The sequence below is a fragment of the Zeugodacus cucurbitae genome, chromosome 5, assembly GCF_028554725.1.
Source record: "Zeugodacus cucurbitae isolate PBARC_wt_2022May chromosome 5, idZeuCucr1.2, whole genome shotgun sequence".
Taxonomy (NCBI): domain Eukaryota; kingdom Metazoa; phylum Arthropoda; class Insecta; order Diptera; family Tephritidae; genus Zeugodacus; species Zeugodacus cucurbitae.
Window position 1 is genome coordinate 53,835,076 of NC_071670.1, and position 20,910 is coordinate 53,855,985.

General features: G+C 39.3%; 2 protein-coding genes across 2 annotated transcripts; both read left to right on the top strand.

Annotated features, from left to right (window-relative positions):
- The first annotated feature begins 1,490 nt into the window (after nucleotides 1-1,490).
- On the top strand, nucleotides 1,491-13,964 carry LOC105209098 (dynein axonemal intermediate chain 7). The gene is made up of 15 exons (XM_054231792.1): nucleotides 1,491-1,529; nucleotides 2,695-2,783; nucleotides 2,843-3,281; nucleotides 3,365-3,522; nucleotides 3,587-3,673; nucleotides 3,824-4,023; nucleotides 4,101-4,448; nucleotides 4,510-4,666; nucleotides 4,771-5,836; nucleotides 7,063-7,176; nucleotides 7,313-7,863; nucleotides 12,272-12,393; nucleotides 12,718-12,793; nucleotides 13,260-13,635; nucleotides 13,711-13,964. Exons 1-15 carry the CDS (start codon nucleotides 1,491-1,493, stop codon nucleotides 13,948-13,950), a joined length of 4,062 nt encoding a protein of 1,353 aa, XP_054087767.1. The 3' UTR covers nucleotides 13,951-13,964.
- Nucleotides 13,965-18,408: 4,444 nt separating this feature from the next.
- On the top strand, nucleotides 18,409-20,618 carry LOC105209099 (toll-like receptor Tollo). The gene has a single exon (XM_011179296.3). The coding sequence runs from the start codon at nucleotides 18,409-18,411 to the stop codon at nucleotides 20,515-20,517; it is 2,109 nt and encodes a 702-aa protein (XP_011177598.2). The 3' UTR covers nucleotides 20,518-20,618.
- The last annotated feature ends 292 nt before the right edge of the window (nucleotides 20,619-20,910 follow it).

The following is a 20,910-nucleotide window of genomic DNA, read 5'->3' on the forward strand; positions in this document are numbered from 1 at the left end:
GCATTAAGGCAGTCAAGACAGGATCCAAAGATCCTATTTAATTGGGCATAGAAAAAAATAAAATTTCATCAACCACTGTCCCTAATGATGCCATAAGTCCGGCTGCTTGCTCTCAGACACTTCTGCAGCCTGCCTTTTCAACCAACAAAACAAACTAATAAGCATAAAACTTGCTTCGGGCATAAAAAAAATCATATGCAAAGCTTCCACAAGCAGTGGGCTTTGGCACGGCCGTCAAGTGAAGTGGAGATTGTGAAAAGTTTAGTTCACCCTCACAGCTTGAGCCTCACGCGTATTAGTTATGCTAAGTTATGCATTAGTTTTTATAAGCTAACGCTTTTTCGACCTCAAAATACATACAAACATATACATATTTATATGCATATATGTATTGAGTCTGATACAAAGTGCTGAGCTACCATAATTTTGAATTTCATATAGGCAGAGGTGGCATAAAAGTCGTTTTTCATCTTCATACATTTATATAGGCCGTGTCTCTTCACAAATAAACACCAGTCTTACTAAACTTATAAAATAACACTCCAAATTAACACTGTTATTATGAAATTGAAACGAATTTTCAACCGCCGGCCGCATGAGAACACTTTGAATTGACGAAGGTTGAGATGAGATAAAGGTTTTACATGTGTTATGTAGAGCTTTATCTCAACTAAGCTTTGTGATGTGAATATACTCGTATATTCGCTAATATTAAATTAATGACACAATAAATTAAATTAGACTTGCAGACATTTTTAATTCTATGAGAACCATTTCCTAAATTATACGTGCATGTCGTCAACCCGTTTTTAATCGACATTTATATAAGATCCGTATTTTATAAATATACCATTTAATATTGATTGGATGTTAGAGAGATTCTCTTACTATTTCATATGAGAAATCGGTCCAAGTTGTAAATTAACACATCAAGTACAGGAATCTCAATAATAAAAAAAAACGGAAAAAATCAACTTAGTATATGTAAAAGAACTCTTACCTTAATCCATTTTAGTACAAAGCACTACCTGAACAGGAAATCTCTCTTTAACTTTCACCTATAATAGGATTCCGAAAACGTTTCTCTGTTATTTCAACGAGACTGTTTTTTCATAACTTTCAAGAAGTATTTTATGCAACCTTCTCCAACAATACGACACATTCCCAAGTTGTTAAGATTACAGTTTTAGAGTCTAGAGAGCATTTCGTTTCAATACCAATGATTTTTGGGTACATTTTTATCAAATTTGAAGAATTATCGCATCATCAATTATTTTTTTAATGGTTACACAGCCACACACAAAAAAATTTGCCATGACCTGAGGATCTTAATCCATTTAACCCCATCAGATCAGAGTTTTTACATAACTCCAAAAGACCAATATAGCGGACACCAATCAATAAATTCATCGGATTCACTTGAAACTCATTACTCTAGGGTTTTCCGGGTCCCGGATTACAAATATGGCGTTAGTTTTTCAAAATTCAAAATGGCAGACGTTTCTTTGAAAAATTTCGAGAACACCCAAGTAACGAGTTTCAAGTGATTCCGATGAATTTTTCAAAAAAAAAAAAAACATCCGGCTCATTGGATCCGCTATTTTGATTTTTGAAAAACTAACACCGGATTCGTCTCGGTGTCTACCATATTGTTTTTTTGGGTTATACCTAAAACCTGATCTGTTAAACGGACCACGGATTCGGATTCAGCGACCCCAAAAACATAAGGCACACATAGTAAGATCTTCAGGTCATGACAAACATTTTTTTTGTGGCTGTGTTATTGATCGATTCTATCCTTCTTCTCATATCTTAAAGGCTTCTTAATCGTTAGCTTTCTATGGTAACATACTTCAAAATTTTAAGATTTCCTCCCTGAGATGCATTCCCCATTAAACTATTGCTAAATGCTTAAAGTTTTCTCAGAGAAGAGCAGAGTGGAGTAAGGAATATAAAGATATGTTTGCATTGAAAATTGGAGTTTCATATTCTAAATCAGCAGTAGGATAGTTGATGCTTTGGCACCAGATGCAAATGATGTTTCGATGAGCAAAGGTTTCTTCGGCAAATTTTTCCTGACTGCCTGCATAAAAGATATAATTCTATGATCATATGCAATAAGGCTGTACGTATAACATCCCAATATATTCCGTGTACTTACTTGTTACTAAGCTCCCACACCACCCACTTCGCCTTCCTCTTTTGAAATAAACAACTACCATGCCAGGCCATGGTAGTTTTCTCTTATTTCCCACTTGACTAATTTTAAATTCAACGGGAACTTTTCAGCTCCACCATAAATAAAGTACACACTAAATTGTTGCTCCCTTTCGAAACGGAAGCGGAAGTACTTTGTAACGGCTTAAGCAAATGGTAGGGGAATTCTAGAAGGCGCGAGTGCGTAAGACAGACACGAGAGATGAAACAACACACATGCACAACTGAGTGCTATGGTGAATATTGTTGTGTTTTGCAAACAGCTGGTAACAAAGCAACGCTGCCGCTAAGAAAAGCCGGTACAACAAAGTTGGATCAATACTAACGCCGACAGTACAAATTACTTACTCAAATAAAGAGGATTTTAACTTTAAATTGCAAGAAGAAACTGAAGTCAAACAATGGTAAGTAATTGGTAAAATAAATAGTTGATAAAAATTAAATTGAAAATATATACAAAATGACGCACCACCAAAGCCACCGAAAAAGAAGCTATCGAAGAAGGAGAAAGCGCGCTTGGAGGCCGAACAAGCTGAACTATTGCGTATCGAAATGGAGAAGGAGAGGTAAATGAACGCGTTAGTTTAAAGCTTAATATTTGCCACACTTTTTAATTCCAAAATAGACAGCGAAAGCTCGAGGAGGAACGTCAACGGCGCCAGATCGAATACGAACAGGCTAAGCGCCGTCAAAAAGAAGAAATACAAGAGAATAAAAAGCGACGCGCTCAGCTACGCAACAGCATGTGTTTCTTCAAAGAGGTACGCGAAGTGACGACCGGTATCAAGGCGCTCGAGCAGGAGGAACGCGATTGGGAGCGATTTATGCGCTGCAATGGACTGCCGAACGCCAATAGCCCGAGCGATTTGCGACGCTACATACACCAATGGCGCAGCGATATGGAGCGTCGTGAGCGTGCCTCACGCAATTGGCTGTTGAACACTAACGAACGTACGCTACTCACGCAAGATCTCGACGCGCCGGACTTATCGCGAAATAGTCTGCGGCTGCGACAAGGCAATGCGGGCGATGTGTATGCGCAACGTATACATGAGGTCTTGGGGGTGAGTGAAGAGAGGAAAAGAGGGAGCAAAAGAGAAAGTGAAAGGGAGCCAGTTGATTGTATAATACTCTTGTATTTCCCAAGATACTCGCAGAGCTCAACGAAGGTCTTACGGATAAAAAGAAGCCTCCGCATATCATTGCTGATCTCATTTGCCTCAAAATGGAAATGCGCGTGCTCGTGAGCGAACATTTGGATGAGTTTACTTATAAAACTATGTCGCATATTGATCGTGATATGGAGTAAGTATAACTTTTTAATATTTAACGGATATATATTTTATAATCTTTTAAAATGGTTCTTTAGAAATGATCGTCCGGGTGTTCATAAACATATTTATGTATCGGATGTTTTCAAAAGCCATATTTGGACTTTTTCAAAGGACGCGCAGATGTAAGTTAATGCCGTTATCGCGAAGCGGAGAAGAGATTTCGATCCCGTCTTTGAGCTTATTTATATCGTTTTTCGAAACGACGTAAAGCTTCGGTCTCTACTGTTGAGCTTTTGTCATGTATCATCGCCACCGTTTGTTTCTTTCCACAGTTCCGTCAATCCGAAAGGACGTATTGGTGAACAGGTTACTAGTAATGACATCGAATTTCCAGCGCTAACGCTTCAAATCGCTTTACCAATCTCTGTGGAGTTACAGAGTTCCGCAATGCGTGGACTTTGGTTGGATTATGATCACTTTAGTGACTACTGCGATAGTTTCAATGCAAAGAGAGCACTACCGGAATATATAAGTTGAGCGAAGAAATATATTGCACCCCAAAACTCACTAAAATTCCTTTTTTTCTCTTTCCTTCGCTCTTCGTTTCAGATATGCTTCGTTATACCAAAAGAGAATGGATTAAACGCAAAGACATTCTACAAAATATGCTCGAAGACTGCACTAAGGACAGTCCACTATCCATGGGTGTCGCAGATCAAGACAGCCAAATTAGTGCTAAACGCAATCGAAGCTTTGACGTTGATAAAATCTATGCTGAATATGAAGAAGAGCTGAATAAAGCGCGACGACGCGCTATTGGACCGGAGAGTTACAGACTAGCCGAAACGGATGTGAACTTACGTAAATATCGTATTATTGGTGGCGTCTATCGCATTGATTACCTCGAGACGCCGCAGCAGGATAAGCGCCTAAATGAACGTTCATTCATAAGAACCAGTGAGTACACTCAGAAGGCATCTATAAAATTTTAATTAATAACGTATCTTTCCATTTCCAGTAATCAAACCAGACCACTTGAGTCACAAGATATTTTACGAAAACTACAAGCCACCGCCACCACCGCAGCCCGGCGTACGACGTTTGCCAGAGGAAATTGAAGCGGAGATGCGCATGGTTGAGGCAGCACTCGACAAATTGGCACTGGTCAGCTTGGAGTAAGTGTTTGACTAATCAATCAAAGCAAAATCAATAACAGACAGTGTCCACTCAATAATTGCTACTTTCCTCTTGCTTCCGCTCCACCACCTCACATTAAAAGCTTGCCCGACTCTGTCATCTGGTTCGAACCACCCATTGTTTGTCGCTGGGAGACCAATTTCGAAACGTTAGAGTCCAATTTAACGGATGGTGCGAAGCCACCACTCGGCAATGCTGCCAACACTATAGCCACACCCACCGAAGCCACGCCGCTTTCGACCACAACCAATGCCAGTCCACTTAAGGGCTCACCACGTTTCCCCGCAAAGCTACGTAAACGCAGCTCACAGAAATCAACATTGGAAACGGAGTGCCTGACAACGCTCGGTGCTGTACGTGAGGTGACCGACTTTGACCTATTCAACATACCGCGTGGCATCGACATATACGGTTTGCTGCAAGATTTCGTGGTGCCACGTCTGCCACCTGGCTTTTGTCTGCGTTGGGAGAAATCAACGCCGGTGTTGAGTAGCAAAGTGATGGCGCGTCAACAACGTAAACAGAAGAAACGACGACAACGTGAAGCCACTACTGGACAGCGTTTGATTATGTTAGCACGGCATCGAAGTGTCAACAGTGCAGCAGACGAAGCTGTCAATGGTTCACAGCCACCGACGACGACGACGACGACAAGTGCCAGTCGCAAGAGCACACTTCAAGTGCGTCAAGAGTATACAACAAATGAATATCTAGATTGGGATGAGCCGCGTGAGCTTTTCCCGGAAGTCGAAGTAAAAAAATTGATAAAATTTAAAGAAAACACAACGGACAAGTACTCGAGTGGTTTAAAAGACGAAGAGGAAAAGGTAAAGCTGGCAGTAAATGCTGGTAATCAAGATAAACTCCACAAAAATGGTGTTGAAACAAAGCGTGTGAGTTTGAATGGAACTTCTGCACGAAATGGTACAGCAAATGGCAAAGCAAATGCTCTTAGAAATGGTACCAACGGTAACGAGCCTGTGATGAATGCCGTCGCAAAAAATGGTAAAGGTCATGCGAACGGCAATGACGGCTCAGTTAGTGATGGCAGTTCCAGACGGAGTTCTAATGAGGCCACTGAGACGGCGCCACAAAAGTTGGAAACAGTGGCTGGGCGAAAGACCTATATGTTCTCGAAATTACTTGAGGTGAGTTTATTGTTTAAGCTTCAGTCATTAGCAAGGTTTATGAGTTCCTTCGCTCGGGTGAACTCAAAGTTGACGCAAAATTTCCTTGAGTTACGAATGAAATTCCACTAAATTAAGTTAATAAAGTCAAGAAGAGGTTACATCTCAATTTCACTGGACTTGAGCTCGAGCTTATTCAAATCTACAGACTGTTTCCATGTGATCTGCCAATCCCGAAAAAATTTTAAGTGGTTCAGAAAATTGAAATTAGACTCGGAAATAAGAAAAGTCCTTCAGAAAGTAGTGGGTTCAGATAGTCCAATGGAAACTAAGAAGATTAAACTTATCAGAACTGAACCATATAATTTATGGAAGTCTCTGATGGGTCCTTCTAAACAGTTATATGGTTATTGTCAAGGCTAGAATAGAACAGTGTTAATCTGGGATAAAGGAAAACCACAACATAGACGAATTTGAGATGTACTGGAGTTTCTTAGAACCACTCTTCTTTTGACAATGTTTGATTTCATTGCCGAAGACTCGCACATATTTTTCTAAAGATGTCGGAAATATTGACGATGTCAGTTGGTTTTTGTTTCCGCTTAAAGTCAGCAACACCGTATATTTAATTCGTCCCAATACCTCAAAAAGAAACTAATTTAATTAACACGAACTCTGGCACTTAGACAACCAAACCTTTGGATATCGGAGAATATGAAATCTGGTTAAACGAAGGAACGCTACAAACATTTACTTCAAGTGGATGAATGCAGTCAATGACGCTTTATAAAAAAGATATTCTTCCACATTGGGAATACCAAAATTGGACATAGAAATAACAAAGAATCGCGTCATGACCCTACACTACTGATTTAGGTTTTATAAATTAATTTTTTATATTAAATTCTCACATTACTTTATAACTTCGGACAATTTAAGCCTCTTCAGTCATTGTAGCTTACCATTAAGCCACTTTCATAAAATTTTTGTAGCGCTACAATAGAATTCTGAGCCAATTCAGAATTTAATTTCATCAATAAAGCAACTGCCATTATACATAATCAGAAGAATAAAAATCTAAAATATCTATGCAAAGCCATATTAAAAATATCAACGCTTACACAAAGCGTACCCTCAAGCCACTCACATATACCGGAGACGCTATAGAACACAAAACACGAACCAAAAATGCCGACAAAGGCGATAAATAGCAAATACCCCTTTTAGACGCAAATTTGTACCAAAAGGAAGATAATCAAACCGACGAGATAAAGAGAAATGGCGCTGCACCCAAAAGCGTCGCGTCAACAATAACCAAAACGAAGGGCAAAAGCGAACCAGTTAACCGCGTAGAAAATAATGTAATAAATTTTCATTTAATTTTTTATCGTCTATTTTATTTCACAACCCATTTTAAGCACCCTTACTTACTCACATACACACACATACTGTGCGCACGTTCTTTTCTCGCTTCATGTGTCACCTAATGTTCCAAAGGATTTGGATCATCTTGCCGAACTGCAGCTGCCACTACAAACAGATGCGCTCAAAAAAATTTCAGCTAATCTGACCTCGCCACCCGCAAACGGTTCGGCCGAGTTACGTGATGCTGCCGCAGCCAACGGTACAGCAGCTGCTAATGGCCAAGAGGCTGAAAGGCTTGCGGAAGCAATGCAACCCGCATTCAACTACTATCCGGGCTTTTCGTTTCTACGTGATTTGGATGCGAAAAATGGCGTCGGCGATAATAATAAAGACGAAACGGCCGAACTGGAGGGCGAAGAAGATGAAGATGAAGAAAGCAGCACGGATGAATATGATGATGAAGACGACGACGTTTGGGATGATGAGGCGCTCTTGGAGAACTTTGATGCTAGTGCGCGTAAGGACGTGTCGTCTTCGGCAGTGGCGAATTTGAATTCACTGCTCAGTGGTGAAGGGAAAACTTTGGGTAGCGTCAATGGCAGGGGTGATGGAGGCGGTGCGTCAGGCGGTCTACAGCAAATGCTCGCCAAACATCAGCAGAGTGAGAGTGGCAGCAGTGATGGGTGAGTGACGTGTTTCTGTATATTGTGGTGTTTAAAATTGTAATCTTAGCGTTAACTGAATTTTTCATGTGAAGGTTAGAAATTTTACACAGAGGAAGCGTATAAATCGGGTAGTAAAGTAAATATTACAAATACGTAGGGGCTACTATGGACATTTGTCCCTTTTTTGCGGAACAGTTCGAGTGACCGGTAGTATCTTGATCTTTCACCATCCGTTGGGTGAGAATCTTCTTCATAGGGGCCAGAGGACATTCATTGAGAAAGAATTTCATTTTTTTATCTTAAGAAGAGAGCTATTTTCCAAGTGAATTAAATCTTACAGCAACTTGAAAATAACAGAATGTATAAAACGGGTCTTGAGCTTACGATCCATGGTCTTTAAATACCTTGGTACAGAACAAGAAGTTCGTCTTTGATCAGCCTTTAGCTTAATAGGTAGTAATATTTTTTGTTTGGTGTTCATATTCTTGAAATTAAACTTTCTTGACCAATTTGCACCCGGAAACAAAAACAACAAAAAGCCACAGTATTTTCCAATGGTTATTCTTCTAACTACCTTCCCAGGTTAGCGGATAACGAAGGATGATGCATCTGTTTTATAAAAGATCAATGATATGATTAAATATTTTACTGTTCCAGGAAGTTGCCGCTATAGCTTAGTAGCGGATGGCTCAAAAACACTCTCAAGATAATTTTTGTGAACTGGGGCTCATAAATGATAAATTAAGTCAAACCATATAGTAAAAAGGAAGTAGAGACTTGGATCCCAAAGCTATCTGCCGATTTTTGTCGGATCAGAGCGGTTTTTGTAACATTTTAATATCCGAACCCTATTGTACTTATTTGAAGCACTATGTTTGTACAAATCTATACGAGATCAGGTCCGAGATCATCTCTATTTAGCTAACAGTATGTTTTTTTTATACCCTGAACAGGGTATATTAAGTTTGTCACGAAGTTTGTAACACCCAGAATGAAGCGTCGGAGGCCCTATAAAGTATATATATAAATCATCAGTATGTTGAACTGAGTCGATTTAGCCATGCCCGTCTGTCTGTCCGTCCGTCCGTCTGTCTGTATATATACGAACTAGTCCTTCAGTTTTTAAGATACCGTTTTGAAATTATGCAGATGTTATTTTCTCTTCAAGAAGCTGCTCGTTTATCGGAACTGCCGATATCGGACCACTATATCATATACTAAACTGAACGATCAGAATCAATGGCTTCACGAAATTTAATGTGAGTTATTGTTCATAGAAATAATTTAATCTCCGAAAAAATTGTTCAGATCGGTTCACTATAGCATATAGCTGTCATACAAACTGAACGATCGGAATCAAGGGCTTGTCGTTTACTTACTTTTTCTTACGTCTTAAGATTTGCTTAAACACATAGTTACTAAAAGAAATGCAGCTGTAAAGGGTATATTAGCTTCGGTACAGCCGAAGTTTACGTTTTTTCTTGTTTAATATTAAGCATGGTATATTTAGTCTACCCCGATATATTATACTATATAATAAGCTTATTAAACTTTCAAGATGCTTCAAAAAAAGGACAAAGAAATTGTTTATTCTATCTTTATCCATGAAACATAAATTCCCAACCTCTTTTCCAATGTTTTAACATATTCTTTTTCATAAATAATTGAATGTTGAAAGGAAATATATCCATTGTTCGAACTTTACATTTAAAAAATTTCCAATAAACAACAAATATAAAGGCTTTGACTCAAACAATCGTCAATCATAGCTGGAACTGTGAGGTTATGGCGAATCAATGCCTGACAAACAGAAGCCTAAAAATCAAAACGAAAAACATGAGATACTAGAGAGGAAGAAAGCGTAGGTGACGAGTAGAGCAACAATTGTAACACTCAGCTCTTTTGTGTTATAATGACATTGGCAAACATTTGCCAATTGACGGCAATTGATTTTTAGACACTGAAAGTGTCAGCCTCTAACTGTGATACAAACATACATAGATAGGTGTTTGTATGTTCTAGGTGCATTTTGGCTGACACTTACGTTTCTTTGTTGCTCTACAGTTCTCCATCACTTTGCATTCATTTATTTTTCTTCCTCTTCTTTTACGCTTTGATTTGCAGTGAGCCTTACTTGATGTTGATTTTCACTTTTTTGGTGAACATTTGATCAAAAGGAGATGTGTAAATGTATGCTCATATGTCAGAATAAACGATGGAACCGCTAACCTAAGTATTTTAGTTACGCAAATATGAAAAGAAAAGCGCAAAAAAAAAAAACAATCTGAAATATTAGCACTCACACATATATAGATTCATTTCCGTGTCTGAAATAAAGTTTGTTACTGCCGTTCAATGGCAAACCAATTCAAGTGCGGCATTGCTGGAAGCGCACAGCAGTGGTCTGACTGAATTATATTTGAAAAAAAAAATGATTTCTGTCGCTTCAAACGGAAATTGAAAATTTAATCGAAAATAGATGAAGCGTGATTGTGAAAGAGTTTACTCTTGTTTCCCTAATAGTCACTCATATTATGAATTTAGAAGTAGCATACCATTATAACAAACTATCAGCAACTTTAGAGAACTTAGTCAACAAAATTGGAATATTTTTATCTAATATAAAAATTTCGGTTAAATCAGATTAATAATTAGTAATATTTAACTAATATGTTCTGTATGATCTAAACTACATGGTCTAAAACTATAGTATAATAATACTCCATAACTGCTCTTAACATTATAATGACAATTCTATAGTACATATAGTTTTAGAATACCACATCAAGATCGATTTTTGTTGCACCTGTCTAACTTCATAGCGCAATCTCATCTTTTCCTTCAAGCAAATATTAATTACTGCACAATTACTATAGAATCAGCCTTCGGGACAAGAAGACCTAAAACTAACATGGATAGATTTCAAGATCCGGTCATGGCAGGTTAAATCAGAGGATACATTTTGTCTAGATAGAGAAGAAAACAGGCACGGCAAAAAGTATATGTTGGAAATCATTATTGTAGAACGGAAGACTATGACTGGTTTATAGAATTCTTTCTCTTCGTATCCTATCAATAACCCAAACTGAAGATTAGAAAATGCTTCCTGGTAGAATATTATACCCGGGAAGATATCACAATAAAACATTGCATAAATACGGTATTGTGGATGTGGCATCTTTAATCTAAAAATATTAAAAATTGGACCATATATTTTTAAGGTCCCAGATATTGAACATAATCTAACCTGATTTTCTATGGATAATTTTTTACCAAAAATATATTTCTCATATATTTCATAGAAATCCTGAGATAATATTTTTGGACCCTAAACTAAATTCTAATTCTCTTGTAAATTCAATTGTCTTAAAAGCTAAAGGTGCTCTTAGCTTTGTTAAACGTTGGTCTAAAGAATTTAGTGATCCGTATGTTACTAAAATTCTTTTTACAACATTGGTAAGGCCTATAAGGAATCCTACCTATCAATCCCATTCTGATAAGCTTGAGTCCGTTCAAAAACAATTTTTACTTTTTGCTTTAGGCCACTTACATTGGGATCTAATATTGAATCTTCCCCCGTATACTAGTCGTTTAAAACTTATAAATCTTCCCACACTCACTAGTCGCAGAGAAATGCTAGATATAATATTCCTAGTAAAACTTCTGAATGGTTTAGTTTGTAGTTCATTCCTTTTGTCTGATATTAAGTTGAATGTCCCATTGCGTTCATCCAGGCAGTTTAGACCATTACTTCTAAAATCTTCTAGAACAAATTTTGAGTTAAATGAACCATTCTGCCGAATATGTCATGATTTTAATTCGCATTCCAGCACATTTGATCCATCTGATTCAATATTTAGCATCAAAAAAACTATTTTGTCTTCTCTTAATAAGTAATATTCAGAAATTTTTAACTTTTTGTTTTTATAAATTTTTAATTCTCAGCTGTTGAAATGTTTGTTTCTGTAGCTGAGCAGTTTGAGAACCGGACGCCTAAAAATCTCTTGCCTTTCTAGACTCGGCAAATTCCGCTCGTATGCGAACTGCGCCCCACGCGTCGGTTGGGCGGGAGGAGGGTAATCGTTTGGGTTAAAAAAAAAAAAAAAAAAAAACAAAAACAGATTCTTGATTAAAGACTTTCCCCTAGCCAATAAACCAAATATAGTAATGAAATCGGTCTAAACCTTAGGCTAGACCATACCTTTAAGTTTTTCAAATTGCAAGAGTATAAACTATTCGGTTAAACCCAAACTTAACTCTTCCTTACATGTTTAATTGAAAATTAAGTCGATAGTACGAATATTTTAGACCCAAACCCAAAACACCATAATCCCCCACATTTTCAATTCTATGCAGACACAACACAATTAATTATTATTCAATTAGTGTGAAATCATTTAATCCCGGTCTTCACTGATTTTCGCAGTAAAAAATGCAAATCGACGAATCTAATCGCACTCACACAAGGCAAATGGAGCACACGCGATGTACACGATACCAAATTTAATGAGGAGAAGCTCTCACTGCAATTTCGCACCGGCCGCCTCGGTGAGTATGTGGTCTATGCGTGTTTGCGCCGACCGCATGTAAATTTCAATTTTAACTTTTTTTGTGGTTTATCTCATTTTTGCAATACACTGGCACTGGCTCACTGGCTGCCCAAACGAAATGTAAACACACAAACAACCGCAAAATTCAACGAATGCAAATGACCGAACTGTAATGGGGAAATTGCGCTTTCGCCAAACGCATACAATGCAACTCTGTTCAAACAACTGAATGGCACGTGTGTGTGCTGTGCTGGTGCTGGTGATGATGCGGCAACAACACGGCGGTCATGGACGTTACCTTCCATTTGTTTAAGCGGCGCAGGTATATTCGGGCTGGCGATGAATCGCTACAGCAATATGCCGTATCAGACGTGGGAAATAAAACCGGATTTTAAGAGGTGAGAAATGTACGAGAACTCAATGTATGGGTAGGTGGGGGTGTGTGTGAGCTTTTCTGTGGCTGTTAAATACAATATTTTCGGTTCTGCTGTTTGGCGGACCGCAATCCATTCAATGGCATGCGAAATGGCGGTCGAATTTCGGAGCTTTGTTTGATCAAACACCAGCACAACTGAACAAATACACAAAAGACAAAGGTAAACACAAAAAATCACTTACCACTTTGTGTGGAACCGTGAAAGGGAAGGGTGCAAAATGATCATAATCAATTCAAACAGACGAAATCGGAATGCATAAACGATTAAAGAATTGCAAGTTTTCATAATTTGAAGGTTAGGTCCGAGCCAACTATTGAACATTCATTTTTAGTGGATCTCTCTCCGGGTCCATCCATGTTCATATAGTATCAATAACCTTCCCTCACAAAACTAAACTAAAGCTTAAATATTATTTCATTCCTCCCAGTCCCGGCACGATTTTCTTCAGCTTCACTGCCTCCATTATTAGTCTCGATATGAATATCACCTCTGCGGGCTATTGCCTCAATAATTTTCAAGGCGGCAGCACACCGGCTATCAATGGTATGCTTGGCAAGACACTGTCACTAGCCGAGCTCAAGTCCATACTCATCGCAGCAGCAGTTGATATTTTCCCAGAACCGGATACTTTCTGTTACACCGAAGGCACTTGTGAGAAGAATTTCGTAATGGAAATGCATTTGTATGCATGTATGGCAACGCTGGTGCAGTCGCACAATTTCAGTTGGTCACGTTGGAATTTGTTGGCGGGCAGCCGCACGATTGTGTTGCTCATGCGTGAGCTAATCGAAGGCAAGAAAGTGGTGAGTATGGATTAGAAGCCACTAACGTTATTTCTTTATATTAATTTCATCTACTTTTTGTATCGCTTTTGGTAGCCCTATCACTCCACCTTGCTGGTAACTCCACTGAAGACTGCCATTATTGACTGCACTGAGGTCTCGCCGAGTTTCAATTCAGCTGGCATCGCCGGCATGGAGTACTATGCCGATCTCTATCAGCTATCGCAGGTTTATGCGCTGCCCAGCAGTCTTGAGAAGCAGCGAAATATGGATCCGATGTTGCGTGAAAATATCGCGCGCATTTTGATGGCGATAAGGCCGTTGAGCTTTTGTTGAAAGAGGGGTCTTTCTGGTTTTTATTATGAATATTCAATAAATAAAACAAAATGAAGGGTGACAAAAAGTGGTTTAAGGGACACGAAGACCGACAATATTCGAATAGCGCTCCGATTAACTGACCTAGAGTTCCCTAAGAAAGGTGATTGAACTCTGAAGCATATCAGGAATTTAGAATCTTTGGAAGAAATATGTTATCAATATCTTATTTATATCTACCTTAAGTTGTGTATATCACTGGAACTTAAATAGCGGGATTCTCAGACTAGCAGAGTAGAATTTTAGTCGTCTAAAGAGTTGTTGATACCAGACAAATCTCAGATAATGATTTGTGGAAGATCTTCGCCATTTTTTCTTGATTTAAGTCGGTCCTATATTTTCTCAAGTAAACATTAGTACGAAATATAAAGTGATCTTAAGTTCTTCTGGGTCTCCAATGAAAGTATCACACTCGTGTTATTACAACTGTGTGTTCGAACTCAGTTGATCAATATTTCATCAGAACAACACAGGTGCTAGGTCTTCCTCCCATACTAATGTGAACTAAAGATCTAAAAACCTAGACTTCCAATTGAAATTCAGATATAATACTTTCTTGTTTTAAAAGAGAGAGAACCTTGGGATTAACTTATGGACTTTACACACAATATTCAATTTTCTAAAAATAAAACATTTTCTTCTGTCTATCTTTTTGCAGATGGCTTGCAGCTGCATTTAATTTTATATTTTGGCCGCTTTCTGTTGCTTCATTTCTTTTCATCGAAATTCTTCACTTTTCTCAACTTGTATTCATAACACGTCTTACTCTCGCAGACAAAATAGTTTACTCATAGGATGGCTGTTAATATAGTAATCATTAATATTGCCTTGCCATCTCTCAAAGTCTCAAGAATGCAATCACAATACGAGTCAGTGCCAAGTATACGTTACTCCCTCCCTTGGCCATTCGCCTTCATTGGCACACCCACATAGTTACTGTCTCACTTACGACCACCTCGCAGCTGTCCCGTTTAATTATATGCCACCTTCTGCGTCGGATGGCCGGATGTACGAAGTCAGCTTGCAGCTGTCGTTAAGCTTTGCTAAGTAACCGTTATACTTAGTGAGCTGTCAATATTACTTGACACACGAGCTAGATTTTGCATGCGAATATGTGTTTGAGTGACTGCATGGACGGATGGAGGGACAGACGTGAGCGCGCACGCCATGAATGCATAATTAATTCAGCATAAAGCTGTTCCATTGTTGTTGCTAATGTTAATGCTGCGCTTGAGTGTCTGCTGGCCTGAGTGTTACTTCATACTTCGCGCTTCATCTGCATTAGACAACAACAACTGTACAACGCTATATCAGGCAGCCGGTAGGTCGCGCACTTAACTTGTCAAATACTTGTGTGCTTTTCGGCAAGGCTTTGCGTGACCTCTCACGGTGGGAGGTCTTCCGACAAACAACGCATCTACGTCATGTGACTAAATTGCAAAATTAAGCCAAATGCGCTACAGTGTCTCACTAATGGTTGCCGCAGCACCCGTGTGTTTGTTTTACCGCTTACTGGTCAAGCTTTCTAGAGCGCAAAGCCGGCGATTTTAAAAGAGTATTTTTCAACAGCATTCCAAATTTGAACAGTTGCCTTGGCTGATATCAAAATTAGGACACATCCAAGTCATAGCGCCCGCTGTTTATCGTAGCATCCCGGCCAAAACCCCGTCGAGCGCACACTAGAGCCAAAATATTATTATCACTCGGTTAGTTGTCAATTCATTTCAACGCCCTCTCACTTTAACCTCTACCTCTGTCACCATTGACTTTCTTGCATACCATTTTCATGTACGCCGATGTTAATGCTAACGACAGCTTGCGTAATGTTTGACTTTCTCACTTGACGCTAATGTAGTTACGTTCGTACGTGTACTCGCATGCAAAATATTTCCTTTGCTTTGCTTCTACTTATACCTCATATACCCCTTCTGTACTCCATTGTTGACTGCAGTCGTCGATTTGCTGACTTGGAATGTCGGAGCGTTTGCCGTCGTGCCTTGTCGACTTCGCATTCAAAATTACGTTAATTTCATACCATGGTGTGTGGCCCGCTGCACATACATACCTTGAGTTCTTTTTACACTCAGCCGCCACTTCTCATTAATGAGGCCTTCATACTTTTACACGCCCTCAGCACCACCTCCTCCTCATCTGACATGCACAAACGTGTCACTTGTGCCCACTTGTCTTGTAACATTTAAATGAATTGGAATTTTTAATTAGAGCAAAAGACGGAATTTCAACTTGAAAGGAGTGTGCGAAAGAAAGTGGTCCAATAGGTTGCTTATTACTTTCGTAACATCTTGGTATATTTAAAAATAGCTTTCATAAGTGAGAATTTACATATTTGCTACGTAGACTTTAACTGTATTACTTGCTAACGTTGAAGGTAAATTTTGCATATTGTCTTCAGAATTTAATTGAGGTTAAGGAGAAATAGAGTCTGTTAACTAACTAACCAAACAACCTTATACAGCAAACAGTAACCATCCCATTTCATTCATTCAAACTTTGCTCGATATACAGCAGATTTTTGAAATTACATTACAAATGTCTGTTTTAAAGACATACGGACGAGAAAACCTTGGTATTAAAGTATAAATGCGTCAGAGGGAGGTTCCTTCTATATCGGAGATCCAAAATTCATCCGTTCCCATCTTTAACTTTCCTACCAGATCTCTGGAAGTATAACTATAACATTTTCATAATATATTAGGGGGCTTTACACGATGAGAGTGCAATTCTACCAGCTAAATTTCGAAAACTTACGAATATACGCATGACATTTTTAAGACATCGCAAAGAGTCCGTGGGAGAAGTTTATAGGCTCGATCTATTCAATAAGAAGATTTATGTTTGGGTTGGTAGTCTATTAATATTTAGTTTTCTTCGAACTCTCTCTCAAAATTTTACTCCGCCTAGACTGAATATATGTACTCGCTAATTGCTTTATAAATTGAGGGCATCCGATTTTGTATAGTTTTCTAAAATACTTTTCAGATCACGATGAGAGAGAGGCATGAATTTCTGGATACATGCTTGGAAATTCAATTGAAAATGCCATTGGATTATCAATCGGATCAAACATTCCTTTATTATTGCTAAACTTCTTTAAGAGAGTGTCCATTTTAGTCGGAAAATGTCTCTCTCACAAAAATAAAAAGTGACAAAAGCTTTGGGTCTGCTCTCCGAGTTCCACCTTAAGGAGTATTCTAAAAATAATGTCCCCATCCTTTACAGCGTTTGAAACTCTTAGCATTGAGCACCCTGATAATAGTTTTAGCAGATATTTTGGGGATCGTCTAGTGTAACCCAGTAGTTGTCCTGCAAGGTCAGGAACGACGGACTCACTATTAGAAGCATAGAAGCATGGAAGCATGTAGGAGCACCGTTGTCCAATTGCGGTTTGCTAATGTACAGATGGGCCTCGGCTGAGCTAGATAGGCGCTGGTCAGTTAATAACACATGTGCAGTCATAAGATCCTTCTGGCCTAAGTTAAACCGCGGTAGATCTACCGACCTTTTCGCCCTCAGTAAACCTTACCTCTCCTTAGTCGTAGGGGTTCTTACTGGCCATTGTCTCATCGGGATCCACGCTGTTAAAGGTTAAAAATCTTACCGGACGCTACCTGTAGTAGCGGCATGGAGGAGCATGAGGTGTAATCATCTCATCACTTTCTTCAAGAATATCCCGCATTTGCGAGATCAAGAAAGAGATTTCTTGGATCTCACTTTTTCGAGCAGACTCGCGAAATAGCAAATATAGATGTTAAAAATCTCTGCAGATTTGTAGTATGCTCAGGGAATCAGCCTTACAACCTAACCTAACCTAGTAGTTGGCTGAAAATTTTTAACCTTTACATCTAAATTGCGCTTCCAAATTTCAAAACGTTTTAAATAAATATAACAACACACACAATTAATAATCTCTTCGCACAATCTCAAAACTGTCAATCAGAAATACATTCACACGATTCACTCATTATCACACGGAATGTAATTGAATGTACAGCATTATTATTTATTAATAATGCAATTACTTATTAACACCGCCGATAAGTACAGCTGCCGAGAAAGATGAGACTACACTATTTTGCTAACGTCAATCAAGCGTTCTAGAATAAGCACTAACTGAAAGGAAGCCTATTGTATGCAGTAAGCACTGTGTGGAGACCCGCAAGTGAGCCCTCAGACAGCCCATAGCGGTGTCTTTAATGAAACGCAAAAACACTGTGGAGCAGTACAGCTTTGCAATTACGAAGTTCAGTCCAGTTACGGAAGTCAAAGTGTACGAAACACATTTCTTGCCTCGAGGCAAGTTGCATAGACTGCCTGAAAATGATTCCGTCGAAGTTATTCTTGATAGTTACCAGTCTTGCATTATTTTTTCTCTCATCGAAAGGAAGTACCATCGAAGTGATGGAGGAAAATGTGCCACTATTCAGCGCTGAAGACTGCGCACGGATCACAGCTAATGGTACCTGTCACTGCGTACGCGATATATATAATGCGACCGAAATCAAATGTGCTATGTCCTCAGTAAATATATCAGTGAGCAATGATAACGGTGTGGAAATCAACTGCGGCAGTGACTTTCAGCTGAAAACGCTAACAAGTTTACCACAACTGGGCGCGCTACGAGAAACCAGACACACTGCGACATACAATTGCACGCACGTCACTGAGCTGCTGGCACAAATGGCGCTAACGCCGAGATCAACGCTAAATGTGCACGGTTTACAGATGCCACAAATAACATTGGAACTGCTCGGACGTGAGCTCAATCGTTTGCGTGGCGTAACCGTATTGGATTTATGCGCTGATACGATCCCACCAAAGCTGAATGAGTTAAAGTTAATGCGACAGCAGCTATCTAGTGACATACTCACACCAATGTCCAAACTTTTTCGTCTCACCATCGACTTGAATTTCACGGAGCTGCCGACTGATCTCTTCAAACCGGTGCCAAATATTAATGACATATCTTTAAACGGCGAACTGTTGACATTTCCTAGTGATGCCTTCCGGCATTTACGTCGTCTACGCGAGCTCTCCTTGCGACGCCATCATTTCGAGCAGCGTTTGGGTGAAAATATATTTGAGAATCTAACCACGATTAGAGGATTATATATGATTAATTGCAGCATAACCGTGCTGCCGGCGCAAATATTTGCGCCACTGCGAACGCTAAGGTATTTGAATTTAATGGACAATCAATTGAGTGAGCTGCCGCCTCAACTGTTGGTGCGCCAGCAGAGTCTACAAACATTAAATTTGAATGGTAATCGTATAGAAGCGATACCGCTGGGATTTTTCAATGGAACCACCAGGCTGCTGAAACTAAAATTGAGTCGCAATCGTTTGCGTCACTTGGCTGCCAGTGGATTGCCGCCCTTGACGTCCTTAATCGAATTATGGGTGGACAGCAATGAGTTACGCACAATTGCGACGCGTACATTCAGCCAACCCAATCGTTTAATAATGCTCGAACTTAGCAATAATCAACTCAATTGGGCAGCTGGTGAAGACTGTGCCATTTTCGAAGGTTTGCAACGCCTACAACGTCTACTCTTGAGCAATAACTCTTTGCATTATCTATGCGATCGGTTGGGCTCCAGCAATCACTCTACCAGTGCGCTCTCCGTGCTCGATGTACGTCAAAATCAACTAAAACTAATCGCTCCACAATTAATTGAAACGCTGAATACGAGTGAGTCCTGCAAGACCGTCTACCTCTCGGAGAATCCATGGGCTTGTAACTGTAGCGCTCAGCCATTACTAAACTTTGTGAAGAACAATCGCCAGCGGTTGCAGGATACCGATGTCATCCGCTGTGATAATCCACAGTTGGCGCGCCTACTCGAGCTCTCCTTTCGCGACTTTTGCCTACCAGAGATCGGTGTGCGTACCGTTGTGGTGATCGTATTGGCTTGTCTAATCACTTTGGGTCTAACACTCACCACGACCGCGCTGTGTTACTACAAATATCGCATCGAATTGAAAATCTGGTTGTATGCACATCGCCTGTGCTTGTGTTGTGTGAGTGAGCGTGATGTGGATCGTGATCGCAAATGGGACGCCTTCATCTCCTACTCACATCACGATGAAGAATTTGTGGAGAAGAAGCTGGTGCCGGGCTTGGAGCAGGGCACACCGCCTTTCAAGATCTGTATACATGTACGTGATTGGCTGGCTGGCGCTTATATACCCGAACAGATTATTGACTCCGTCGAGCAGTCGCGTCGTACAATTATTGTGTTATCACAGCATTTCATCGAATCGGATTGGGCTCAGATGGAGTTTCGCACGGCACATCAGTGTGCCGTGAATGAGGGTCGCTCGCGTATAATACTTGTGCTTTATGGGGAAATAAAAGAAACGGAGCTGTTGGATCAAGATCTGAAAGCCTATTTGAAGATGAACACCTATCTAAAGTGGGGAGATCCCTGGTTCTGGCGTAAACTACGGTATGCAATGCCGCATGCACACGGGCGCGGCAACAGTACACATGAGTTAGAGAATATTTAGACATAACTAAAAATAATACTAAATATTTGGTTCAAAAATATATTGCTTAAGTCTTACTTTCTCAGCTTTAGTATTTGGAAACCTAACATCTTATTATAATAAAGCGCTTACCTGAAATAAAAAGAAAGAGAAAGTATGAGTAAAATACATATGTAGAATTTAGAGTATTCATATTTCAAGATTTCAAGATTTTTATAAGCGATCCTTCATAAAGGTAAACAGCTGTTATATTATATATAAAATAAATATAAAATATGTATCCTCATAGGCACATTTGTTGATATTGATTCGAAATATCTTCGAGAGATGTATCCTTCCAACTTAACCTCAGAATCTAAAAGCTTTTATAATGTAAGGGCTGCTGAAATTGTTAAAAAATACTTCAATTCTTAA